This window comes from Xiphias gladius, chromosome 19, assembly GCF_016859285.1.
Source record: "Xiphias gladius isolate SHS-SW01 ecotype Sanya breed wild chromosome 19, ASM1685928v1, whole genome shotgun sequence".
NCBI lineage: Eukaryota > Metazoa > Chordata > Actinopteri > Istiophoriformes > Xiphiidae > Xiphias > Xiphias gladius.
In genome coordinates, this window is record NC_053418.1 from 14,591,390 (window position 1) to 14,602,500 (window position 11,111).

The 11,111-nt window shown below is 40.0% G+C and overlaps 1 protein-coding gene across 4 annotated transcripts in view; it reads right to left on the reverse strand.

The window, feature by feature from the left end:
* Positions 1 to 11,111, reverse strand: part of pcsk5b (proprotein convertase subtilisin/kexin type 5b) — a 61,871-nt gene that overhangs the window by 24,967 nt on the left and 25,793 nt on the right. For all 4 annotated transcript variants that reach the window (XM_040154456.1, XM_040154454.1, XM_040154455.1 and 1 more), the window contains 4 exons: positions 9,135 to 9,223; positions 8,357 to 8,529; positions 3,317 to 3,529; positions 1,733 to 1,833 (listed from right to left, as the gene is read on the reverse strand). In XM_040154456.1, the coding sequence (XP_040010390.1) occupies positions 1,733 to 1,833; positions 3,317 to 3,529; positions 8,357 to 8,529; positions 9,135 to 9,223 (576 nt within the window). The remainder of the gene's footprint in view (positions 1 to 1,732; positions 1,834 to 3,316; positions 3,530 to 8,356; positions 8,530 to 9,134; positions 9,224 to 11,111) is intronic.

An 11,111-nucleotide genomic window follows, 5' to 3' on the forward strand; every position in this document is an offset into this window, starting at 1 on the left:
TTTCTCATCTTACTTTCATATTGGGACTCCAGTCGCTTGTAGTAGAAATGTTTGGTGTTAAAGCACCCGGCCCAGAAAAGTCTGTGTGTAGTTCAGCTTGTTGCAGACAGCTTAAAATCAAGTAAATCCACAGTCCTCCACTTATTCTGCTACTAAGGACATCCTGAAACCGAGATCTAAATTGTTTATATGTTTAAAAGCAACAACGAAGTGCAAAACTAGGAATCATGATACAACAATTTCCCAATACTTGCCCACAATAACAATGATATATAGCAATGTTTTAGGACAATCATCTGCAATATTTCAATATTTGTGAGTACCTAAAAAAGAACATATACTCTGAAAATGCAGTAATCATTCATATGCTACATCTATTTACTACATTATGAAGAGCCTTCAGTCTTACAGACAGTTCGGGATGGAACACTGTGTACCAAAGTGCATAAAATATCCTTTTCTCAGCACACACAGCAACAAGAACACATGTGATCATTCAAATTTTAAAACAGCCATAAACGGGCAGAAGGCCGAACTGCCACAAAGCAGAAGAGCTCAGACTTAAAAGGTCTGCAGTAAATCAGAGAAACATGCTAGCCTCAGGATCCCAAGACAACATGATTTTGATATTTGTGCCAGTGTATTCATAATACATTACAGGGGGCTGTCTAACAATATATTGTGATGTCAAATTACTTGGCACAATCCCAGGCAAGACAGGCTACAGTATGTACACACTGCAGCTATATATGGTTGTCACTTCTCAATGGAGAGCTTAATCCTGTTATAGTTCAAGTACAGTTCACCACTGGAGGAGAGTGATGACAATGCATAGTCAGGCAGGTATCGGAAAAACACAGGTCCTGACTATCAAAGTGGAATGTCCATACACTTAATCTTATTGTTTACAGAAAGAAGGACTCCACATAGTGATTCTCTACTCGAAAATGTGCCCAAAACACACTGAAAGCCCTCTCAGACATGTCTCAGCGCAGGAAGTCACAAAGTCCACTGTTTATGTTGGACTGGGATTGAGAGTAACAGGTAAATATCAACAGTTGATATCTCCTTTCATTGAGCTTTCGAACTTCACCACCTGCACACACACATAGTGCATTAAAACAATATTTGTGACATTCACACCTGCATTTTTTGAGTCCTGCATTTATGCAGACCTTTAACACAAGGCATCCCTGCCGCCTGTTCTGAGCTGCAGATGTAAAGGCAGTGAATGAATACATCACTACATAGAGGCTGAAACTCTGAACTGACGGGAAGCAGGTATGTAATCTATTCTACTAAGATGATGTGTTTTAACCATTACATTCTCTAGCCACACATCCAGAAGTACATTTATACTACACTTGTTGTATTGCTCCAACTGAAGACAAGTGGTTGATCTGTAAGCATGTATAGTATGTCCTGCAGGAGTGTCAATGTACCATATAGTCCAGTTGTCCTGTATGTCAGTCGCACTCCACTCCTGATGTACTTCCCTACATCCTCTGTGTGTCTCTGCACAGACGTAGGATGATATTAACTGATTACAACAAATATAGCTTTTCCAAATGGTTAAATGTCTCTCCACTGCAAACTTGACAATGATGCATTTGTGAGAAGATGGTTCCCGTGTTCCCCTTATAGATCAATGAGGCCAGAGGACACAAGCGCATTAGAAGGCAAGCAACAGGCAAAGGGATGAAGTGATGGGATGAGGTTAAATGGATCTTACTTTGCCTCCAGGGCGAGAGCAATAATGGCAGCAGCCATGGGAGCTGAGGCTGATGTCCCTGTGTGACTGTCTGTACACCGATGTCTCAGGTCTGTTGTGATCTGCAGATAAAGGAGAAGGGGAGAGAGTCAGAGGGGGATGAAAGAGAGAAGAGGAGGAAATAGGAAAAGACATTAGTAAGAAGTATAAGAAAAGGGGCAGGAAGGTAACAGGAGCGGAAAGAAAAGAAGAAAGGGGAGAAATATCACAAATAAGAAAGCCATAAGCAAACAGATGAAGGAGACGAAGAGAAGACCGTTACAGAGGTGGAGGGAGAGAAGGAGAAGAGCAAATAGTGAAAATGAGGAAGAAAAAACTGACAGACAAAGAGAGACTGAAGTCATGAGAATGATGGGGATTTGGAGACACCTGAAAGTTACATTCCAGCTCTGATACACTGCCTTGCTAGAGATAACACACACACAGACACAAGTACACAAACACACACACGCGAGTACACATATCAGCATTTTTCTCCGAGACTTGTTTCCTCAAGGAATCAATGCCCAAGCAGAAACAAAGAGATAGTAAAAAACGTGTTGTTTAAGAGCTGAATGTTCACTGTATGGTCGTTTTGACTGTATGGATTTTAGGCAGCCAACTAGTCAAACAGCTTGACATTCAGTCAGCCAAGAAAAGCTTAGCTAAGTTCCAGTCTGAGCCCTCATCAAAAGACCTTTCCTAGACTAAAAACTTTGAGGGATTATCGGAAGACACAGTCACACACACACACAGAATCTGAAGTGGTTTAGTAAGAAGTGAAAGTGGTCCAACGGCATTAGAGTAGTTAGGACAGTATGTGCTCAAGTAGATTAGATTTACTTTCGGATATATGAGGTTCTACTGTGTCTACAAAGCCGGAGGGAAACTTTAAAGAATGCATGTGTGTTTGTGTGTGTGCCCGTCTGTAGCATTAGTATGAGAAATGTAGCAAAACACTGCCAGACAAGCTAGCTCACAGTGACCAACAGTTAGTGTCAGATCCCAGTGGAACATGGGAGCGATTTGGTCATTTGGGTCAAACCAGGTCACAGCACCGGGCCAGCACGCACGCACGCACACACGCACCCACACCCACACCCACGCACAAAACCACACACACAGACACACACAAGGCCCAGTTAATGCCATGTTGTATCATGCTGTACTATTAACTGAAATTATATATTGTATATGCAAACGTTTCATTTTTTTTTCAAGCTCCAAAACATGGACAGTCCTCAGTGTAAATTGATGGTTACCTAGGATATGGAGACATACCTTTTGCAAGTCTCTTTGGTTCATTTCACATATTTAAAGCTAGAAAACAGAAATCTTTACCAAATTTTAATTGAGGACAAAACACCACAGATACAACTTGGACATCAGTGAGGAACGCATAATAATTCTGGCCCTGTGGTAAAATTAGGCCATTGGTACTTTCAGAAAAAACGCACTTTTTTGTGTGGATGTTATAAGCAAAGGTTCTCAAAAGATGCCACAGACGCACAGGCATGAACACGCACACACACACACACACACACATACACACACATCAATCCTTACAATCTTTCGGTCGTAGTTCTCCCCGCTGCTGTAGGTGGTGGTCAGTGTGGACGAGCATTCCTCCAGATACCAGGGCTTCCGTCCGCTCTCAGCTGTGCTGGAGATGGAGATTGTGTAGATGGAGTTGGTGTAGCCATCACAGGAACAGTGGTCTCTGCTGCGCCCGCCATTGCCTGAAGCCCACACAAAGATGGAGCCCCGGCCTTTCCTCCCCTGAAAGAAGAAGATGCAGAGAGGATAAATTAAAAGACTGCAAATTTGTGTTAGTACTTCGAGGCAATTACTGCTCGCCAGACTTTGTTTTGGCCCAATTCTTAAATGTTATTTTAATGTCCTTCAGAAGAAAAGATAGTACCAGCTATAGCTAAAGTGCTGAAAAAGATCAGCAGGCAGCAAGACAGTGTAAGTCCTCAGCTGTCCTGTAAGTGTCTGGCAATAGATCTGACGTGATTTGATCCAAGTTTAGTAATCATAATGTTTTAACTGGCCAAAATGTAGTGGAGGTTTTTCCTTTGAAATGCTGGCACAGCTGAGTGCCATGCTGTGCAAATGAGTTCTGTCCCATTTCGGAGTGAGTGAGATGAATTTCTGTTTCTCCTCACGTCACTGCAGCAGAGGAGAGAAGTTAATTTAGTGAATGACATCAGACTTAATCTATTACCGGAACCAAATCAATACCATCATATAAATTAGTAGTAAGTCAGCTACGAGACATTACTTAAAAAAATACCCGTGCAGACTTCCCAAGATAAGCTTATTAAGGGTCGTATCCAAACTTTCTCTTCAAAAACATCTGGATCTAGATGTTTTCGAAGAGAAAGTTTGGATACACAATTTTTAAAAATCTCAATTTTCTTACAGTGCGGGAAGAATATTTCAAATGAACAGAAACAATTATTCTCTGGAAAAGTTATCTGAAGCAACACCCAACTGAAAGGGGTTATAAACTTTTGGTGAAATTTAGTCTTGACTGTTTGTTTGTTTGTATGTTTTTTGGTAATATATTTGGTTTGATCTGTCTTGCCTGACTTGAACATCTGCCATCTTACTCCCCTTTACCATTGAGAGAACCACAATGGAAATAAGCCTTTAGCTTTATGGTGTTTTTATCCTCCACAGTTTAATTGTATGGCAGGACTGGGTACCACAGACTTGAATTTACTTTTATTTCTGTCAAAAAAATCTATCTTTCTATTCCTGAATAGTACATTTCATTGCATTGCATCTGGTATTTGACTTCAGTTTTTTAGTTTTCAGAGGGAACATTATATAAGTTATTAAACTGCAGGTTGAAAAGTTCAAAACAATCTCTATGGCATGAAAGGAATTGTGTAGAAAAATAGTACCAACAGGTTAATGGAGCTGCATTATTTTTTAAAATCTCTTTAAACTTACTTTTAAGGTATGGCCATTTTCAAATCTTTGACGCCTATTTATTTGTTTCTTTACTCATTTTGTGCCATTGTTGCCGTCTGTTTGCCTAGTCTGTCTTTTTTATTCATTCAATATTTTCATTTTGTTACATCCTTGTGGTCAGTGTCCTCTGTTTACTATGCTCTATTTTGTTTCTTTTTTTTGTTGTTGTTTATCAGTTCTGTACATACCAGCACTGCTGTTTTGCTCAGTCTTTTTATGAACTTCTTTTGAAAATGTTATGTAAATAAATGGTATCTGTATTTGACCACAAACAGTCAGCATTAAAATTTACTTGATTGTGCACTTTCATGAAAGGAGCAATAAAGCGACAAATATGGCAATTAAAGACATGCGTTTGTTTAAATAATATACACATACAGCAAATACATTTTGGGTGTTTTTAAGAGCAAATCAGACTTTAAGAGTTCTTACACCAATTTAATGTGCATGTTTTGCATTTTACCAAGTTTTGGCTAAACACTGCAAACATTATAGACATTTGATATAACTGAGGCCAATTACAAGTGCAGCCAGGCAACTGTTTAAAGTGGCAATCTCAAAGATTTTCATTTAAATAAATGACATTTAAATAAATGTCTGTTAAGTCATTATCTTTCGCTGAATGAGGCAACAAAATGGTAATTGAGCCCATGGCCTACTGATGAAAGTATTGCAATATTTGTATATTTGCAGTATAACGAACTGTGGAGACATTACCGGAAAAAATGTTGTATTGCTAATGCAAACCAAACCTTTCCTACTGCTGCAGCTTCACATTAAAAGTGTTTAACTGACAAAACACGAGTTGACTTTTATTATGAAGTAGTCACAGGAAATGTCATGTATTTGACAGTGAGCTTAGCACTTACTGCTATTGTTCATTAAAAAATGCATGTACAAAACAAGACAATGGCCATTTTGGACATTTTTTGACAGCAGATCAGTTTGAAATATTGCAGCGAGTAGTGGAAGAAGAGGGAACAGCCACAGTGTGTTGTTAGATGAAGAGCTTCAGGCGACAGGCTGCACACCTCCAACTTCTCAGCGAAGTCACCATCTCTTTTCACTGTGCCCTGCTGTTCGCGGACTCATGCTGTGTGCAGCATAAAATCAGATGATGGTTGCTCACAGAATGATGGAAAAAGGCCAATTTCTGCCTGACTTCTTTATTAAAGCGACAGTAGTTTGTTTTGCTGCCCCCGGAATTCTGTGACCTGTAGTATTAAACCGCATTTGCTGTTACCACCAGTAACTACATGTATCGCCAAATCAAACAGGACTGAAATCGTCCAGATTGCCACTTTAATATTCAAATCTAGGTCTCAATAGAAGGTTACACAGTACATCCAAAAAAAAAAAAAACAGACTCATTCCAGATGTATTCTGAGGATCTTGCTAATTGACAGGCAGGGGCCAGCTCAGAGTGAGCTCTGCATTGACTCAAAGTGTGACTAAAGACACCAATTAATTTACTAACAAAGTTTTCAGTTTCAATTATTTTTCTTTGGAAACCATCAAGTCAAATGCCTTTCTCTATCTCAATTGGACATTGTACTTCCAGAATTGGCCAAGCTGAAAATGGTCTAAACCCTAAACCTGGTAGAGACACACTGAGTCAGCAAAAAAGATATCTGACGAATCAACTGACACTGCAATTCACACTGTTACACACAGACACAGACACACACACAGACACACAGACAGACAGACACACACATACACACACACACACACACACACACACGTACAGGAATAAAAGATAGTATGGAGTTCTTCAAAAGGGGGCTTCTGTCAGGCAGCGATAAGCAAGTAGAGCCCATCTGACTGAGAGGGGGATCAGACAGGAGCAAACGCGAGAATGATGGAGAGCGCTTTTGAAGGGCAGTTAGCAGAAGAAAGAAGGGGACAAAGAAAGAGAGGGAGAGGAAGTAGTGAAAACAAAGCATTCACTGGGGAGAGCAGAATGAACGACAGGAGAGAGGTGAAACGCAATATGAATGTGATGGACAGCAATCATCAGCAAGAGACTGAGGAGAGCAAAGAAAAACCGAGAAATGATTTACTGAATTGCCAATTAATTAAGTTATCAATTGTCAGAGAATTCATTGCTAACTACGTCAATAATTGATTAATTGTTTAGGTCATTTATCTGACAAAAATGCCAAAGATTTTTATCTTCTCAAATGTGAGAATTTGATGCTTTTCTCTAACATTATATTCGTAAACTGAATATCTTCAGGGTAAAAATAGCAGAAATAAAGCACTAAAAACAATGTAAAGAAATGTAAAGAAATATTTTGATGAACATCACTCATGAATGAGAGCTATGCACATACAGGGTTAACTTAACTTATATATAAGCAACATAGAGACAAATATTTTCTCCTTTTCTTTTCTTTCATAGGAAAACACCAACAACAAAAAAAACAAAACAAAGAAAATTCCTATTTGAGTATTTCACACATACAGCAACAAAAGCCAGAGTGCAATCCTCCCCACAACTGTCAGTCATATCTCTAACGCCTCAGCTCTTTGTGATAAACTGTCTCTTCAGAATGTCACATAGGTACATGTTACACTCACAAACATGCCATCTCCACTCAGCTTCACAAACACACACACACAAACACAATAGCAGGAGGGCATGCAAGCGCATACACATGCCCAAATCGTACCACTTGGACAGATATCTCCCTCACCTCTGTCATCTTAAAAGGCCAGCCTGTCAGAAGCAACGGGGACTCTCTTCTACTCACACTACCAACCTGTCAGTCCCTTTTTTTCTTCTCTCTCTTTGCCCTTTTTTGTAAAATGCCACAAGCTCTCAGCCTCCCAGTCAAAGTTTTCAGCCTGAAAACTGGAGACTGTGGCTTATTTATGAACGTTTTTCCAAATATTAGTTTTGCCTTTTTGTGCCTCTCTTTCATATTGGTGTCCTCCCTACTTGGTTTAGTGTTCATTCAATGGTTAATTTATGTTATGTGAACATGGAAAATTAAGCACAGGTGAGTCTTATTTGTTTTTTATTTTGTTTGAGGAACTAATTTATATTCATCAAAAGGGTGCCAATAATTGTGTCAAGTGTACATTTTATGTCTGTATTTTTTATTTCACTGTATGAAAAACTCAGGGATCCAAATATTCCCCAACAGTTACTCCCCTCCGTGCCTGGATGTGTCTCTCACCTCCACAAGGTCTATATCTGCTTAACCAAATGGCACGATCCAGTTGTAGCAAACTTTGTGTATTTGTAGGTGTATGTGTGTGTGAGTTGTGACCAGTAAATGACTTCACCCCTGTTAACCTCTAGCTTTTCCACTCTACTCAGCCAAAGACACAACGCCAGCTTGTTGTTATGCAAAATATGCTATGAATATGTAAATGAATGTACACTAATAGACTGGTGGTGCTCTCTAATGTCCGGAGGAGCTTCACAGGCAGAGAGAACCAGAGAAGAGTTTGGGATATGAGTATGTGAGTGTGAAACACGCACACCTGCTTTGAGTGTTTGAGTGTATACATCTTGTCTCACCATATGAATACCAAATGTCAAGGTCCTGGCAGAGCAGTTATTTTGTACATGTTTCTGTATGTAAACGTGCGTGCATGCGTGCATGTGCGCACCATGCGGATGCCATTCTCGAAAGCCTGCCTGGCCAGAGACGCTGGTCCATCCACGGTCTTTCCGTCATCATCAGGTCCCCAGCTGGCACTGTAGATGTCAATGTGCTGCGGCTGAAGGCTCAGAGACTTGGCCTCCACCATGTCTGTTACATCTCCATCCAGCATTCGAACACCTGGTACAAAAAAATAGAGAAAAAAAATGCATGCATAAATAAAAGTTCAATCTATCTCCTATGTATTTCCACATCAAATGTGTTGTTCCTCTTCAGAATTTAAATTTGTGCAACAATGTTCTTCAAAATCTCATCTGCTCTAAAGTAACTGTGGGGTCTGTATCATTAAGGCTTCTATCATACTTTTTAATTGTTGCATTCATTAAATTGAAAGTGCACAGAGGCAGTCACACATCACCATGACAACATGTCAATCACAACACTCTGGTGTGTTGGACATGATCAATCAGTAAACACAGAATTCGTCTTAGTTAAACCAAGTTGGTGGAATGATTCTACGTAGTTTGATGAAAATCAGCATTAACACCTGGATTAGACAAATAAATGTTCAACACTGTTAGTTCTCAGCCTTTTTTAGCATCATTTTAGACTGCGTCAGTATCCTTTCAAATGTCATACATTAGTGGTTATCAAGCCTTAATTACACTGACATACACATACTTATGACACAACCCATAATATACCTCTGCTGAATAAAGAGAAACATGTCAAAAACTGTTGATAAATACTGTTTCAGAAACCAGAGAAAATAACCACTCACTCACCTCCTATTCTGGCATTGTAGGCAATTCCCACAATGCAGTGGGAGTTGTTTGCAGATGCAGCAACTTCACCCGCACACCGTGTCCCATGTCTGAGGAAAGACCGCGAATTAACAACTTATTACACAAATCTACACACACACACACACACACACACACACACACACACACACACACACACACACACACACACACACACACACACACACACACACACACACACACCATGTACCCAGGTGAGAGGATGTCATGAACAAGGTTAACACAAGCAAATATATACACAAGTAGTAGAGCACACACAAACTAGATCAATCAAGAAACTACCAGATAAATGTGCAGCTTTCCAAATGGAAAGCAAGGACACGTAAACACACATCCTCACAGATAACTGTGTACATTACTGTTGAAGAAATCCCAAACAAAACGGTTTAAGTGCAATGAGTGCTGCAAATGTAGTAAACACTACAAATATTTCTACAATTCCAGCTTTTTCCTTATAGGCTTGGCAGAGAACGGGAAAAGAGGTAGTTCAACATTTGTAATGCTGTCAGGACAAATATGCTTGGAGTTTCTATATGCCAGTGGTCCCCAAATGTACAAACACACAAGCAGTGGCACAGTTTGGACCTTGTTTGTAGTCTGAATGCATCATGCACTGTGCTCCCCAAGCGCACACAAAAACAAGGATAGCTGAAACAAACAATCTCCAACATCAGCGATAAGTTAGACTACTCACACTACTCTTACAACTAATCACACAAACGCAAACACACAAACACAAACACACACACACACAGAAACAACAGGGTAACATTCCACCAGTAACTGCAGTGGTGACAATCGGCCTGGGTCAGTGACCAGCGTAAACAAACATAAGTATGTTTGTTTCCTCCCCCTCCTCAAAAACACCACTTTCTAGATCGGCACAAACCCACTCACACACACATGCACCTCCTGCAGAGAACATCTGCATCACAACACCCCCCCCCGGAAACAGCTCTGACTGCTGCCATGGAAACCCAGCATCTAGCTATTGAAACCCCCGGGGAAGTCCAGGGAAGCACTCAGTCAGGGGAAAATCCATTTCACAGTAAACTGATAATTTCAGGTAAACATTTATTTAACAACATGACCAAAGGTTTAAAAAGATACTGAGGCATCACTTAGATAAGGTGTATAGGTGTATATAAGATGCAACACCGTGCTTGGCAACTTCATCAAAAATGGTCATCCTTCTCATCTCTTTCTACAGTCACGGTTGAAAATAGTGGCAACACTGACTGTACAGAATTAGGAATATATTCAGAAATAAATGCATATTAATCAATTTTGTGTAATCGAAATATTTAAATAAAATGTCCAAGGATACTGAACAAAAGAAAATAAAAAGTAGCCATCTAGAAGCTTCTTGCACCTGTCTGCTGGTAGTTTCTGCCACTCTTCCATTGCTTTGTGTTCAAGCTCTTTTAAATTTACAGGAGTCCTCTTTGCAACGGCAGATTTCAGCTCTCTCCAAAGCTTTTCAATGGGATTTAGGTCAGGACTCAATGCTGGCCAGTTTAAAACAGTACATCTTTTACTTGTCAACCATTCTTTTGTGCTGCTGGATATTTGCTTTGGGTCGTTGTCCTACTGAAAGACCCCAGATCTTCGCCTCAAACCTAGTTTTCTGCCACTGGGTAACACATTTCGCTGTAAATGCCTTGGTAATCCTCTGATTTCATCATTCTTTTGATACATTCAGTGCCTCGAGGACCAGAGGCAGCAAAGCAGCCCCACAGCTTGATAGTAACCTCCACCATGTTTTACTGTAGTTAGGCTGATCTTTTCCTTATGGGCTTCATTTCGTCACCTATAAACAAACTGATGCGCTGCATTTCCAAAGAGCTCTACTTTGGTTTCATCTGACCACAGAACATTATCCCAGAAAGACTGTGGCTTATTTATGAACGTTTCTGCAAACATTAGTTTTGCCTTTTT